The sequence below is a fragment of the Nanorana parkeri genome, unplaced genomic scaffold (genome assembly GCF_000935625.1).
Source record: "Nanorana parkeri isolate BGI_ZX_2015 unplaced genomic scaffold, ASM93562v1 scaffold528, whole genome shotgun sequence".
NCBI lineage: Eukaryota > Metazoa > Chordata > Amphibia > Anura > Dicroglossidae > Nanorana > Nanorana parkeri.
Window position 1 is genome coordinate 660,091 of NW_017306796.1, and position 17,277 is coordinate 677,367.

A 17,277-nucleotide genomic window follows, 5' to 3' on the forward strand; every position below is an offset into this window, starting at 1 on the left:
ATTCTATCAACATTAAAAAACAAAGTTTTGGTTTTAAATACACTTTAATGGCGTATATTTCGAAAAGTAAACAGCTTTGACATGAAGAAATATAGGACATTTTCACTGGATTTGTTTTACAGAGCAAAGCAGTAACATTCGTAGTAACATTGTACATTTTATGATATGATAGAGACAGGTGTATCATACCATTGATGTATTATATCTTTTTAAAATGATAAAAGTATATAAAATACCATACTATACATTTCTTGCTCATTACATTCAATACATATTGAGTCATACAATAGAGGCATGATAGATAAAGAAGCCTTCAGCGTTTTTTAGTGCTTAGACTGCACATTTCCCTAACGTGAACCTTTGCCCAGATTATGCACACTAAAGTATCCACATATTCTGAACTAGCAGTAAAAGATCTTTAAAACAAGCTGTCATTCATCTCTGTCACTATTTTAGAAATTAATTTTCAAAACTCACAACAGAGGCACAAAAATTTATTTATTCCCTGAGGACAATAGATCTTGGCAGCCTTCCTGCCCTCTAATGCAAATAGACAGCAGGTGTTTCTAAGCTGTTGGGAACCAACTAAAACCAGAATTTAGAGTCTTTGTTGTGATCTTTGAGGATCTCTGAGAATTAATTACATCACATTACAAGCCGCTAAATAGGTGAGTGAAAACATGTTTAAAAGTTCTTATACTGCTTGTTAGGAATATGGAAATATTTTAGTGTTCATGTCCATAGTCTGTTGCACTTTAAAGGCTATTAATAATAGCTGTCCTAAGCAAATATTCTGCTGTGTTTCTGAACGGTTCTAAGTTGTTCAAGTCTGGAACTCATGCTACATATTTTGGGGTACATGGCGGTAACAGTCATGTCTTCACCTGGACCTATTCAGGCTTGGTTACTCTATCGGTTACTCTATGCTTAGAATGTCATTCCTGGAAAAATAATGTCCATGATGACTGTGAATAGCAGCATGCAGCAGTTTTAATAGTTTATATAGTCCAAGTCACTGCTGCTGACTTGGAGTCCTTCCAGCTGATCTGTATGTTGCTGGCCTATTGATGTTTACACCTTTAAGTGAAATATTAGTTAAAGATATAACATTTGTTAACGGTAAAAAAGAGACATACAGGGTTATTGACAAAAGGGTGAAGAGTTTGGAGAAGGCAGGAGAAGTGAACAATCTAGGCACAAATAGCTGATTTGGAAAAATTCTCCAATTCAGTTCACTTTCCAGTTCAGCTATGTTGTCCTAGATTGTTCACTTCTCCTGCCTTCTCAAACTCTTCACCCTTTTGTGAATACTCTGAAAGTTTTGGCACATGCATAAAGGATCTTTATTTGATTAATTTGACTGAAATTTTCAAAACTCTTTGGACTCAGCAGAAAATAATGGTCACCTTTTAAAAAGAAATTATCCTTAGTATGTGTGTTAGCTTTGTGAATTAAGCCTCATGTGTCGGTAATATTGACTGTTCCGGGAAGTCTTTAATTTGGCTTTGCATTTCATAGGTGGATTCTTCTTCTTTCTTTTGCACGACTATAAATTTCCCAGATAGCTCCTTTAATTGGTTGTCCTCTATACACTCATCCATGGCTTTCTTCTGAGTCTGTATTATGCATTCATTGTCATCTTTTTGCATTTGTGTTATTTGTGTTAATAGTTCACCATTATAGCTATCCTGAGAAAGCTCTATTCCACTTCTGAGTGTCTCATTTACACATTTGCATTCCCTGCAATCACACTGTGTACCGCACATCTCTGAAGTTGGTGTTGTGTGGATGTTCATTGTAGGTTCTTCTGCCACACCTTCAAACACTTTTTCCTGCATTCCCCTCATGGATCCTTCTCCAATGTCTTCATATACTTCTAAATTAAACCAGCTTGCCTTTTTCCAAGTTGTCCTGTCAATTTCCCTTTTTTCTGCTTCTTTAGAACAGTCAGGATCTCCTTCCCCAACTGTTTCCTTTTTGTCTTTCCCATCGTTGTTACATTCAGCTTCCTTCTCTGTTTTATTGTTAGAATCTTCTGTGTCCTTCCAGTCATTTTGAAGGCTATTGATTCCACGTAGAAGGCCCATTTTGTTCTTCATAGAAGAATCCAAGTTAATGGTGCACTTTATAAGTCTTCTGGATTCCTCCACTGTAAAAGGAAAGTCTTTAGAAAGGAACCTCTGGAAAATCTCTGGATCTCCATCCAAGTCCAAAAGGTTTTTTAAACCAGCCTTCATGGCAAACAGTTCCTTGCTGTACTGCTTAAACACATCCCAGAGTAGGGAATTGCTAAACCCTTCCTTTGAGCCTTGTTGTTCTTCATCTTCCAGACACTGAAGAATCCAACTTAGCCTGCAGGGCCACTGATTACAGAGGACAACCCAAGCAGCTACAGATTTAGAGGACAATTTGCCCCATGGTATTTTACTCAGCATCATCAGGTGGACCATGACTGGGATCGCATTGACAATTCGTTTCATTTGACATATGCTATCAGGAATGTATTCATGGAGAACTTCACGTTCACTGTACAGGGCATAAAACGCCTCTTGAATACAGTATGCAGGTTGATATATTGGCATACCTATCTCTGCCTCATCATCTTCTGAGAGCTCTTCTCTCAACAATTTCATGGACTCAGTGATACCAGTTTTAGTACCCCGATTAGCATCATTTCGACAAGGCCAATCAATAAGATCCTCAGTTCTCTGAACAGCCTTTCTCAGAAGTTGCAGCTTAGTTTTCTTGCCAAGAGATGGCACAGAGAATGGCAGAGTAACAGTGCGATTTAAAAACATGTAGCCATTGTCTGCCATGCCTTTCAAGGAGCCTGCACTCTCCAAGCAGGTAACAATAATACTAGGGTCAACTACTAATATAGATATGAATGGAGATCTTTGGTCAGACAAAAGAGTGTTCATGGCGTCCAGTACCCCAACCACTTTGTCTGGTGCACAAAGTTCCAAGCTAGTGATTTGCAGAACCACTCTGATTTTTTGCTTCTGGAAAATCTCCATGTATTGAACCATTTGGGTTATTAGTTCTACCTCCTTTTTCACTTCATTCATAAATCCCATTTGGGAACTGAATTTTTGGCTATTGACTAAACGTTCAATCTTCTGCTTCTGACTAATTAAGACACTTTTGCATATTTTATATAATGTCATGGCGATGCCTGAACCTGCAAGAACAGTAGCCAGACTTCCAAAAACAGTGCTGACTTTCTCTTTACCTTCATGGCTGCTGGAGTTTATAGGCACAGTTAAAAGGAGCAAACCTATGAGAAGTAAAATAAAAGTAACTACCAAAACGATACAAAAGGTCCTTTTAAACGTCCATTCCTTGACATCTTCTTCAAGATTCCTCTTGGGGGCTGAGCCCAGGACGTTAAAGACACTAAGTGGAAGGATTCCAAAGTGTCGTCGTATTTGGTCACAGAGAGTGGTGACGAGGCCGGCCCATAGACGGTCGCTACCTGCATACTGCCAGGCGCTAAAGTGCACAAAAATGAACTGGATGCTTTTACGTTCTAAGTGAGCTGAAGTGACCACAGGACAGTAGAAAAGTAGACGCCAGAGCAAATGCATGAAGCCCAATCCATGAGGTTTAACTGTAGTTTGTTTTAAAGTTGTCTCCTCCTTCTCTGTTATACGTGATGCTTCTTCTCTCATGCACTCTACAAAATATGAATGATGACAGATTACGAAACTAATACCGTATGATTGCAAAATATATCTATGTATTAATTAAATAATATTAATGAGTGGATGAAGCCTTATTATGGCTACTTTTTTATTTTATTTTATTTTAAATATACCAGTGGCTACTTGTTAATTCTGTCCCCTATTCAGGGTCTTGGTGGATTTTCTTCCCATTGACAATGGCTCATCTGACCCATTTTCAGAGGTTCTGTGGGCTCAGTAATGACATCACAGACACATCATAGATATCCAGATTGTGATGTATAAAAAAATAGATGTCGCAACAAAAATATTTATATTAACAAGCCTCAGGATGGAATATAGATTACTGTAATGTAATACAAAATATATTGGTCACAGTGAGCGAGGAGCAATTTATATGTAATAAATACAGCGCTATGTGATTGCTTTTAATTTTTTTGCATTAGTTGTGTTGATTTTAGGATTTTTTAATGTAATAAATACTGATTTGTATGGATCTATTTTGTATAGTGTGCTTTTTAGAAGATATATTTAATAAAATAGTTATACTTCATGTGATCATGCATCAAAAAATACATTATCAAGGCTAGACCCAAACAAAACAGGAAACTAAAGTAAACAAAGTACGATAAAGTCGTCAGGCTAGTGTGTCTGGAAAACCATTGGGCTCTGCACAGCTTTTGGTATGTGGAAAGACATCTAACAACCTTTACTTTCTTAGCAGGCTATACGTTTGCTTTCTTCTTTGATAGTGTTCCCAAGGACTTCTCCACAGCGAGCATTCACTGGGGTCAACAGTCTAAGCTGGGGTGGGACCTATTTGACCCACAATGCTGCAGTTCCACAACTGTTTTGTATAGTGATATGGTTTGGATTTAGAATTTCCATTTTACTGCAAAGATTAATTTAGATTATATTATTTTAACTTACTTGTTATACGATCCAGAAGCATGTAAACTCTGCCCCCAAAAGGGGCGTATAAACCAACGGTGACTGGGGTAGCCACTTGACATAATGCCTTTGACAGACATGCACAATAGATATCATCTTCGGTCTCTTTTCCTGTAAGATAAATTTTGAACTTTAGCTTGGACTTGCATTGTGAGTGGTAGAGAACATCCATTGGGGTTCATTTACTAAAGGACTACTGCATATTTATTTTCAAGATTAATTTATACTTTGTTGACAGAATTTTCACTTAGCTTAATAAATGTGGCAAGGTTGAGCAGACTTCAATCATACAATCATGTACAAACTAAAATCCTTTTTTCTAACATTTTCCTTTCATATAGACTTTGGTATTATTTATTTTATTTATTATTCTGATGTCCTTTGCAAAATTAATTTTCACTTTGATTAACATTTGCTTTGTTTGACGTCATTTACTAAGATCTCCCTTTTAGATCTTGTCTTGAATTGTATTGTGATTGTAATGTCTTCCTTATATTGTAAAGTGCTGTGCAAACTGTTGGCGCTATATAAATCCTGTATAATAAGAATAATGATAAGAAGTAAAAATTCCAATTAAAAGTGAAGCTACTCTGCTGCTAATCAAGATAATTGTGTAACACTGATAAGCAGAGACTATAAATGTAATAAGCAAATACAGATGCCCCCATGTCTAAATACTGTATATAAAAGACACCAAATGCACATAAATATTGTTTATGTGTACAGTTATATGTTGTAGTTTTATAGGAACATATGGGCAGATATGTTTGCTCACTTCATAATCAGACTCTGCTTCCTGCTTTGTAGTGCTAAATGGTGGCTGCACTTGACTGGTAATGTGTCTCAATTCAAAAGTCAACTCCAAACCAAACCAAACCACCTCTGCCTTGTCCTGCAGTGGTTTCAAAAACTCAGGCTGGCAATCAAGCATATCTTTTCTATGGACAGAAAAGGGAGTCTGTCAGTCATCCCAGGAATTGTTAGGAATAGGAATTCCAATAGGAAGAATAACTGTTTCCTTTTCCTCTCCGCTGGGGGTGCAAGACACTGTCCACAGACATGAGCTTAAGATCTCATGTCTATTTGTACCAAAGAAAAGGTATGATGCATGAAAAAAAAGAATATCTATGTGGCTGTCATTTTAGCTCAGCAGGTGCTAATCAAGGATAAGTGTAATAATATACGGATATCCTTCTAGTGACTTGTAACACATATTTCTATTTAATAGTGTTTCTTATTTAATAATAAGGTACAAGCAAGAATGTAAAACTGTGAGTCACATTAACATTACAATAGAACAGCTTTTCTAAACCTCTTTTGAGTCACTACACCCCTTAAAAGTATGCAAAATCTTGAGGCACACCAGTCTAAAATGTAAAAAACGTAAATGTAAAATGTAAGAGATGACATATGCTCCTTACAAAATCCATACCAGATTGGGGGTCTTCTATGGGTTTCAAGGGAAACCGATGCAAAAACAAAAAGGGTGGAGGAGCCCCTTCACATCAGAAGCCCCCCTTCACTTCGGAGTCCTTAAAGGAGAACTATGGGGTTAAGGCTTTTCCCCATAGTTTTCCTTAGGGTAACGGGAGGACACAAACTAGCGTCCTCCCGTCACCCTAGGCTCAGTACAGCTCGCGGTATACTGAGACGCCGCAGCTGAAGCGGATCCCGACAATTATGTTTGGATCCGCCCAGCTGCGTGACTGACAGCTGACTCTGGCTATCTAGAGGCAGAGCTAGCTGTACCCGCCCCCTCCCCCGTCTGTTCCGCCAGTCAGCGCTGGAGGATCGGAGCGGGGAGGGGGGAATCCAGCCCCTCCCCTGTCACAGCAGAGAGCCGTGACAGGATCGAGAGGTGAGCAAACGCCGGTATGTGTTCGCTCACCTCCCGATCTACTAAGCCGACCTGTGACAGTCTCAATGTCACAGGTCGGCTAGAACTATGAGGTAAGTAAAAAGCACTCATCTCATAGTTCTCTGTTAATCCCTCCTTCAATCAAAGTCCTACCACCACATCAGGAGCCTCAGCTTTGGCAGCATGGCAGAGAGTGGGAGGCATAGCAGGGCTAGACGGAGCAGACTTCTGTCCTTTTCTGAATGTATCCCACCCTCCCTGGATAAGCGTCATTTATGTCTATGCTGCTAGTGGCCGGTTTGCCTGCACCATGGAAAGGCATGATGCTGTGTGAAAACGTCAAGGCTCCGCTGAGGAAGCCAAAAGGTACCCTAGTTGAGAAAAGCTGCATAAGAAATTCAAAATATGTGGAGACAAAAATATGATTTTATGCATACTTTGCTGCTTCACACGTGAGTTTTAGGTGCATTGTCACTTCTTTATGTTAGTATAATATTTTTGCTGAATGTTCTTAACCTGTGCATATAGAAACATGGCTGAAATGAAGATGGGAAGATTCTTCTATAGGAAAGTATAATACTAACAATGGTTCAATGGTAGACCTCAAGCTGTTGAGAGGCTGTAATACCAAGGGTGGCTCCTCACTGATAGGGCCTGCCGGACTTGTAGTTCCTTGACAGCTGGTGGGCAATAAGTTTATGCACATTGCTTTATTTATAAAATCAAAATAAAGAGCATGTTACCTTTTGATGCCATCTTGTTTCAGAATTCCCAGCAGCATTACCTTCACTGTACAAATGAACTCATTACTGTAAAACAAGAAACTGAGTATGAATACTGAGAAATCAACCAATTATACAGTTATACTATTTCTAACTAAACACTTTTGAAGTGTGTTTCTAGCTAAAACTTTCTAGTAAATGTTCGAATTGTTTATACCCCTGCCAGTTTTTATTTCTTTATTTATGACATCTGTGCCATATTGGGGAGATCCACCTCACTTTTTGTCTGTGAGATACAACAGGAAGTGAAAAGAAAATCTCTTTAAAGTCAGAGGAAATCCTCTCTTAGTTGTCACCAGAATTGGGGTGCCCCATTTCCCTTTACTTCCCGTTGCAGTGGCAACTGTTAGATTTTGGATAGTTCAGCACCTTCTTTCATGGCAACAGTGGTCACTAGGACAAATAGAAAGTGTGATTTATTTTCACTGGTACACAGAAAAAAAAAAAAAAGATAAAAACCAAGAGGTATGAGCATACTCTTTCCAAAACGGAAAAAAAAAGGTTTTGGCTGGCTATACACTTTAATGCAGTCTCAGCCTAAATGCTTACCTTTTTAAATTTTGGACAGAATGGAAAATATATAAACATCAGATTAAGAACCTATAATCCTAAAAATAAATGTGAAATAATATCGACTCCGGGCCATTTTAATGTCCTTTTAAAAACTTACAGGTAAAATGAAGGTCTCCCGTACAACCGTTATTTACCATAAATGCTGAAACAAGCATATATATACACTTAGCAGAAAGTTGTCTTAAGTTCCCTACTTTATTGCAAAGTTATTCTGGGCCCTTGACCAAAGTTTTCTCCGCTACTTCTTTTCTTCCTTGTTCTGTGTTCACCCCTTATTTCCAGATTAGCAGTAAATTATTATTATTATACAGGATTTATATAGCGCCAACAGTTTGTGCAGCGCTTTACAATATAAGGAAGACATTACAATTACAGTACAATTTAAGACAAGATGGTAAGAAGGGCCCTGCCCCTGAGGGCTTACAGTCCAAAAGGGAGGGGGAAGTGATACATGAGGGGGTAGCTGTGTGGGGATGAATTGTTTGAGAAAGTGATATTTCAGTGGTCAGGTTGAGGTGGGATAGGCTTCCTTGAAGAGATGAGTTTTAAGGAATCGCCTAAAGGCAGTCAGAGTGGGAGATAGACGGACTGGTTGGGGTAGAGAGTTCCATAGGATGGGAGAGGCTCTAGTGAAGTCCTGGAGGCGAGCATGGGGAGGAGTTGATGAGGGAGCTGGAAAGCAGAAGGTAATTTGAAGAGTGGAGGGGACGGTTAGGGTGGTACTTTAAGACAAGGTTCGAGATATAGCCGGGGGCAGAGTTGTGAATGGCTTTGCAAGTGGTTGTTAATATTTTGAACTTTATCATTTGGGATATTGGGAGCCAGTGCAGGGATTGGCAGAGGGGGGTTGCAGACACTGAGTGGTTGGTCAGGTGGATGAGTCTAGCAGCTGCATTCATGATAGACTGAAGGGGGATAGCCTGTGTAGTGGAAGGCCAATGAGGAGGGAGCTACAATAGTCAAGACAAGATATAACAAGTGAGTGGATGAGTCATTTTGTGGTTTCATCGGTGAGGAAGGGGCGTATTTTGGAGATGTTATGCAGGTGGAGATGGCAGGATTTGGATAGTAAATGACCAGTTTGTGGATGCCCAGTTACTAGCTGAGGGTGCCTTTATTATACTTACAATATCAACGCAATACAGCCCATGCATTAAGTAAATTATATGTATAAGGCTGGTACACCAAAGATTTGTAGCTCTATGATTATGTGAGTAACTGCTATACCTGCGTATTACATGATGCCATGCTGCATTTATACTAATAAAAAACTATTTCAGCTTGGTGAGGTGAATACATGCCATTTTGAAGTAATATTTAATTTAGAGAGAATATTTTGGAAATGACTTCATGTGTATATACAATGGCAGGTGTTTTGTAGCCTGACCGTCAACGCTTAAAAATTAGTCTATTTGCTAAGAAGAAATAAGCAATGATCAGAAAGCTTTGAAATAAAGTAAATATTTAATCTACTTTTACCAATATTTTATATTGTTCTTGATAAAGATTGGTAAATGTTACCCTTTAAAAGAATGTCCAGTCTAAATTGTCCTCTTTTGTCAACCCAGCCGAACACTGACGGGAAATCAAGCAGCAGAAATAGAGAACACAGGGTAGTACAGTATACATCATAACAGGCACTCATGGGCCTGAGCAAAGGGCATCAGGGCAAGAGAGGCAACACCAAAGTGTCCTACTGACCTTTTGGTAATGTTCTGTTGTGGTTTTTATGTGTTTAACATCTACTGTAGTGACAATTCAGACAAAGGACACAAGCGTGCTGCATAATATCATATTTATAGATATAGATATATATAAATATATATATATATATCTATCTATCTATATATATATATTTATTTAACATTTAAAAGGAATACAAAATTGGCTCCAGACACATCTTTAACCAACATGCATCAACATTATGAATGTGCACACATCATGTAATGGTATACATGGTATTCACCACAGTATGTCACATTGTTGCCAACAAGCTAGACAATATACAGAGTATGGTGTGGCCTAATCAGTAATCAAATATAGTGCATGTTCATAGACATAGCAGGGGCTGTGCTACTCTTGTAGGTTTTGTAATTTGTTACTGTTTTCTGGTGCCACCAAATTGGATTTTGCATAATCATGTGTTGTTATTGGTACCTGGGAGCTCAGATGTGGATTTGGATACACAACTTAGCAAACTTGTTCCTCAGTCTTTGCATCATGATCTGATCACGTATGAAAATCATGTCCTTACAGTTCAGTTCATTCGCTGTTTAATCCTCAGTTTGTGTCTGATTAAGACAGATGGAATGGTCAGTGGATACAGCTGGTTCCTTGACATAGTTTCATAGTGGAACAGAATGGAGCACAACCCTACAGTTTAGCTGGTGGTCCTATGCCATGAGTAGGCGTATTTGTGTACTCCAGCATAGTAATTTATGTGTCTCCTTTACATTACTTAGCAGTGTCAATGATGTTTATTTAAATAAAAAAGGTCTAGTGATTGTTCTCCTAGTTAGTGGATAGACAAAGAAATAGTCTTTAAACAGTTTATTACTTGTTTCCTGTAACTCCGTAACTGAGTTATACTTTCATTCTGCAGACTGAAAATTAAAGTATAATTAAACTCTCTTTTTTTTGCATATATCTACTGCTTGCGAGCAGTAGATAAATGCAAAAACATAAAAAATAATAAAAAAGTTACCAAAAAGGGTTTTACTTACCTGTGTCTGCCCCGCTCGCTCCCGTCCGAAGATCTGAAGATTCTCGAACAGTATGATGGGGCGGGCGGATGCACAGTAGAGATCTTCGGCCGGGAGAAGAGGAGAGATTCAGTGTAAGTCAATGCACGCAATCTGGCACGTGGACAGACTCCATGGGACACAGAAGACAGAGCAGTCTGCCTTGTGTTCTGGTTCCAGCTTCCTCAGCCTATCTGATCTAGAGCCTTCTTGATCCACTTCGGTGCATCCATATCCTGCTTCCTGCTGGGATCTACGCACTTCATCTCATCTCGCAGACGCAACATGCTAACTAGCCTCTGGCACCCTTGCCCCTCTGTGCCCCGGCACCCCTGTACCCAATCCAGATGCTCCGGGACAGGAGCTGTGAGAGAGGCCGCCCTCGTCAACTCAGACTCCCCCAAGGTACATGACAGGCACTCAAGCTGCAACACTCACTTTTATTCCCAGCTGTTCCCCTCAGTACTTCACCACAAGATGTCCTCAGGCTTTAGGTTTGAATGATGCCAAGTGTCACTCATCTCAGAAGACTGAGGATGTACTGTGAGTGCAGTGCATGAGAGGGTCCCTATGACACCCTTCTTTCACACTGTACTGATGCAACGATGACTTAATCACGTGAGTGCCTATCTCTAAATCGGTGAAGATCATCAAGCCTATAAAAGAGTTGAGGAAGAAGAGGAGTCTGCAGAATTACATAACCAGTCTAAAAAAGGTAAGTACATAAAAATCAAATACTGAAAAATACTAAAGGGGGGGCACAAGGAGGGAGTCAATTTGAGAGGGGGGCTTTTTCTTTGTCCATTCAGAGCAAAATAACAGGTTCTGTTCACAGCCAACCATCTGAACTTCTCGGTTCTCCACCAACATCTGTTGTCATGGATGTACCTATTTGGTGACTGGCTAGCTCTTATCCATATTATAGCAGTAGCAGCAATGAAAAGAATGAGCACAAGAAAAGGAAACATGACCGATGTTGCCTTAGAAAAACATAAACTAGGATGACATACAGTAACTGAAGATATTTCAAAGGTTAAGTGGCAATGACATTGATGAGCACCATAGCATCTGGAGGATGGATGCCATTTCTTAAAGATGAACCGTGGGTACAGCTTAGTGAAAGGAACACTTTTGGGTGTGGGTTGATTCTGGGATGAGTCTGCCCTGCAAATGGGATTAGCTAATGATTTTGTGCCAACTGCTTCTAAGTGTGCCTGCAACTATGCATGCATGCCTGCATTGTGTATTTAATTAAATAACATTCTTGCATAATATGAAAGCAATGTGTTAATCCTGTCAACATGTTTGCATAATGTGTAACATGTTTTCATACAATTAGCAGAACCGTTTTCTTTTCTGTACAATAATATTTTGGTGTGCCAACCCAGGAGCACAACCGGGAAAACAGAGACAGAATTGTCACCCTATAACAAGAAGTGCCTGAACAAGGCACTTTATGACACTAGGTATTATTTTAACAAAATATTTAAAATATTAAAAATGATTTTTGAAATCACACTAATAAGTTAAAGGTTATATGAGAATTTGGTTTCCATATCCTTTTTAGCTGACATTGCTTAAAGGATATGTAAATAAGTTATTTTTGCTGAAGTATTGCACAGCAAAGGGAGAAAAAAAGAGATCACTATGATTAAAAAAGTAAATATTAAAATAATTTAGTTTTACAAAGATTAATTCCTATCAGTAACTGATGTTTCAGGGAGCCAAGCTCAATTCACTGAATCAGTATATGCATGACTTGTTTCATGTAAAATAGAGTGGGGGCAGGTGGTCTCTGATTTCGGGTTCTTAGTGCTCTAAAGGACTCCTCTAGTTGTTCACTATGTAAAAACAAAATAAGTTAATTAACATAAAAAAGTATAGAGGCTACCATTGCTGGCCCTCTTTATTTATCTAGTTCTCTAACTGCATCTGATGTCAATACTTTTGAGTCATTTCCCCAGAATAAGCATTGAGTGTCAAAAAAGTGTCAGAATTCCTTTTCACTATGCTTGTTCCAGAACAAAGACGTAACCAATGTAATTTCAATAATAAAGGGGGGAAAAAAAGAGTATAAAAGAAATATAGAAACACAAGTTTTCAGATTAAAATAGATGTCCTTGAGTGGCAACATTTGTTTTTAGTGAGTCTAAATTAAACATCTAAATAACATGACATGTATTTTAAAATGCGCAGTCAAATGGAAAACATCTATAACTGGAACACAGCAACATAAGCTTTAACATTATTGAAATTAATATTTTACACACCTTGACAAAGAGACAAAATAAACATTTTGGTAAAGAATGGTTCGAAAATGTAGTTCTCTTGATCAATATGCCCCGTTGGTGTGTGGGATGGAGACTTAAAAAGTACATCACCCTTTTTCTAGTTTATCTAAATCAAAGAATAAGAATATACTATATCACAGTTTACCAGTTCCTAGATGTAGTGGCTGCATTAGTACTCTGAAGCTTCTATTTGTTTATGTTCACCTGGTAATCCTGCCAGTAACATATTTCTTGGCCTAGTATGACAACGCTCACGCACCATACTGTATCTATGGAGGAGCAGTGTTGTCACCCTGGGACAGAGCAACAGAAACTCTTCCCCTCTCTTGTGCCTTATAACATAGAGAGTGGGGGTTTTGTAGTCCTCAGAGAAGTCGGGTAACAATGTAACTGATAAGGCTGAAACACAGGCGGACATAGCAAAAAGTTACATCAGCTGACAAGATTTGTGGCAGGATCAACAGGTGTTTTTTTATACTTATTGAACAGATATAACAAAATATTTTTAAATATATAATTAACAAATCAAAAGTAACTAAAAAGGAGAAGTTTACTGTTACAGATTACAAACCTAAACTGTCTCTAAAAACAGTCCTGTGAGAAGTGGGAAGTGCTGGACTTCAGAGAGTAATGTCGCCACTAATGTACATTCCCAGTTTGCGATAATGAAACCAGATTTGATTCTGTTACCTAATTTCCTCTATGTTTTCCTTCTTGTCTCTTCCCATTTTACAGTCTGTCTATACAGTATGTATGTAAATAAGTGTAACAAGTCATCTTAATTAAAAAAACAATTCATCACCACCTGTCTAATTATACACGATTCTCATAACAAATCTTCTTAAGCCTCTACTACGTAATTAGTTCCTCCTCTAAGCTATTTTGATTATAACTGGTCTGACTAGGTAATTATGACTGCATAGTCATTGCAGTTATGGAATATAAGCTTTTATTAGAAACTGCCAAGTCTCAGCCCAAGGGGAAGGCAATAATGAGCATACACATCAGTGTTTTTTGGTGCGAATACTTGTACCCAATATGTGTGCTTCTTTAGGGGTTAAATAAGTGTTGGGGTTTAAGTAAATGCTGGCCATACATGTAACACTTTTCAGGTAATTTGAACCACTTTCAACCAGCTTTTGATCTTGAAAATAATCAAAAGTGTGAAAGAATAGAGTCAACTTACCAATGAATTTTATTGACTTGCAATCTACGACCAATTTTGTGGCTTAACCCCTTCATGACTGAGGCCCTTTTTTCATTTTTTGCACCCATGTTATATTCCACATTTTATTAATACAATGAAAGAATAATTGCGATCAATTATAAACAGATGGAAAACAGGAAACCCATCAACTATTCTGATAGCTATTGGATTTTCCACCATGTTCAGTAGAGATTTCTCAATTATAATGAAACTGAGATTTTTGGTTGGATTTTTTCATGTGTGGGCAGCCTAGAGGCTAGTTTACGGTTAGTGTAAGGGTCAAGGGATAGGGGAACTTTAGTTAGGGCTGTAGTTTAGAGGTAGTTATATTATGTTTAAGGCCCCATTCACACTGAACGATTTTTGCAACGATATCGCTCATATTTCCACGCGATATTGCTCTATGTAGCTTCTCCAATCCATTTCAATGGAGCTGTTCACATCTCGTTGCTCAATATCGCCTGTAGCTCATCGCTGTAGCTTGTCGCTCCCTTTTTTCGCGCGATTTTGAGCGATTTTGCTCCTGATTGCATACAGCATATAGGAAAAAGTTGCGCAATATCGCTCAATATCGCTCCTATAACATTGCGCGGAAAATCGCGCGATTTTCATGTCACTCAGTGTGAATGGGGCCTAAGGTGTGGACAGGGAACATGTGTCCTGTTCACACTATAAATGAATGGTTGTGCGCGTGTGTGGTGGCAGTCACTGCATTGGCATATTTTACACCAGCCCAGACTTGAGCTTTAAGGATTCCATAAAGAAATATTGTACTATAAGTGATTTGCTAAGGTTTAAGTGTTGGAAACAGGGTAACTTTTAGAGGTAGGGTAGAAGTCAGGGACATGTACATGTTTTTTTCTAATACTATAAATATAAGTGTTTACTATTGTATTTAATTGCATTGACTGCAATAAAACAAACACCTAACACAGGTTCTAAACCTTCCTAACTCTATCCAAACACTAAAAACAGTTGTGAGAGATTTCACTTTAATTTCTGTATATTGACTTTACAATTTTCCCATCACAAACAGCATCTAGTTTGGTAGGTTTTTCACTTGGGTGAACCTTTCTTAAAGTGGACAATTTTTCAATTTAACTTAATAGGAAACAGCAAGATTCACTTCTTGAGTATTTTCTTATTCAATATTTTTAGATGTCCAGGCTATGCTAGTTTTAGTAGAACTTTAATGACGTCCTAAATCATTTTCAGATACTGTATAGGAATCTATAATGGCCCTCATTATACATAGTATACAATGTAAATGCCAACAAACATAATTGGTAGCATATTGCCATTATTTGTATGAGTAGGACTTTGATTAATGCACACACATTTGTGTTGTGCCTTAAAGTACCTGCCCCAATTTACCACATTATCATTCCTGTCTCTGCCCACATGACTATTAACAACGTGGCATGCACACCTGCCAAAAAATCTTGTGACCTGTGTTATCACTTCTAGAACCACATGGGATGCCTGTGATGATACAGGTTCCTTAGTGTCAGGCTGCTAAAGATGCTTCTCTGTGTGTATACTCTGCCTAGAAGCCTACATAGCCAAGCTCATGTCATACATTGTCCCTTATCAGAAAGGACAGAACTTTTGGCCACCATTGGGTTTAGTCCATTATGGGAACAGCTTCCTGCACAGCCAATCTCATTCACAGCTTCTGAGAACCCCTGCATGTCTCTGTAAAGACTGTTTTCTTGCTGTACAGTACACTGTCAAAACGTAGATGAGGCATACCTGTATCCATAGAGAAATAATGACTTCATTCAGATTCATTCAAAACAACAGCAACAGCATTTAGCAAATACACTTCACGTAAAACGAATATACAGTATATACTGTATGTAGTTAAGAAAAACTACAGCCATTACTGTTTAGGGTCCCATGTCTCTAACTGTCATATATATGTGATAGAATTAAAAGCGAAAATGGAGCTGTGTGTGGCTACTCCACCTCACCAAGGTTTAGCTGGTGATAGTGGGGGCAAAATAGAAATAACATGGTTAATGTTGCTGGTTTAGGAGGCCAGCTAATCTTCATGTTAGTATTGTCCTAATTTAAAAAAAATATATTTTTAATAGGTTATTCTAAGAGCCATTAGAAGCATTAGAATCTCTGTTTTTATTGTTGTCTATGTCCACATTAGGGAGATTTTCCATTACTTCGTGCCCTGTTGACAACAAAAAGTTCTGTAGTTGGATTTTACCAGTTCTACTATTAGAAACTATGAAACGTTTTTGTTTAGACTAGGCTGCTTTGATAAAGAGGGTGAAGAGCCAAAGGGCCATTGAACATTGTGACCGTTGTACCCATCCAACAGTATTATATAAAACACATTTCATTTAACGTTCTGACTTGTTTAGATGAATAACAAATAGCTGTCACTATGTAAATATATTCTTCATTAGTACATTCTACAAAGATGGTAATTATTATTATTATTATGATGGATTTATATAGTGGCAACAGTTTGCTCAGAGCTTTGCAAAATAAGGAGGACATTACAGTTACAATACAAATAAAGATAAGATGGCAAGGAGGGCCCTACCACTCTACCTATTTGTAGAGTGAATATGTAAAGCCTACATACCTGTTATGCTTCAGTGGGTAAGACCATTTCCATGTCAATGATACTTCTTACTACCTATACCATCCAACAGGCAGCTGTTCAATGTGCGATTTAATGTATGTGATGCCTAGGTTTTGCGTGTAAATATCCATAGCAAAACATTACTCCACCCTGTGACCTGTGACTCTATCCCAATGGCTTGCTCACTCACTCCCATACAACATTGAGAAGCTGCTTGGCTGGTTCATCCTGTCCATAAATATTTTAAATGCTGGTAACTACCATCATTTATGACATTTCAAGAAACAAGGAAAATTAGTAATTGTAGAGTTCATAAACCACAGGAATCTTATATAATATGGCAGTAAAATGGCAATGATAATATGCAAAGTATGCAAATTCTGATTCTGTGGGTTCAGCTATACCAGATCATAAGGCAGGGCTTGCTAGATGTCTGGACAATTCTTAAGATGAACAATCCTTTGTGTGAAAAGTATTTTGTTTTTCTTAAAAACAAATATTTAAAAAATTCGTATGAAACAAGATGGTGTTGAAAGTATTCTTCCAAGTACCGAAACTACTTACATATATTGTGTAGGACTGGCTA

General features: G+C 38.2%; 2 protein-coding genes across 2 annotated transcripts in view; both read right to left on the bottom strand.

Moving 5' to 3' along the window:
* PPP1R37 (protein phosphatase 1 regulatory subunit 37) overlaps positions 1-7,526 on the bottom strand; it is a 43,714-nt gene extending 36,188 nt beyond the window's left edge. The window contains exon 1 of the mRNA XM_018561525.1: positions 7,515-7,526. The gene's annotated coding sequence lies outside the window, so the exon portion shown is untranslated. The remainder of the gene's footprint in view (positions 1-7,514) is intronic.
* Positions 1,452-16,764, bottom strand: NKPD1 (NTPase, KAP family P-loop domain containing 1). The gene is made up of 4 exons (XM_018561497.1): positions 16,692-16,764; positions 7,236-7,301; positions 4,614-4,745; positions 1,452-3,676 (listed from the first exon to the last, which is right to left on the bottom strand). Exons 2-4 carry the CDS (start codon positions 7,246-7,248, stop codon positions 1,452-1,454), a joined length of 2,370 nt encoding a protein of 789 aa, XP_018416999.1. The 5' UTR covers positions 7,249-7,301; positions 16,692-16,764.
* Positions 16,765-17,277: the final 513 nt, after the last annotated feature.

Coding starts and splice junctions, on each gene's coding strand:
- NKPD1 (XM_018561497.1), bottom strand. Junction 3,677..4,613: donor GCTTCTGGATCGTATAACAA/GTAAGTTAAAAT, acceptor CATATTTTGTAG/AGTGCATGAGAGAAGAAGCA.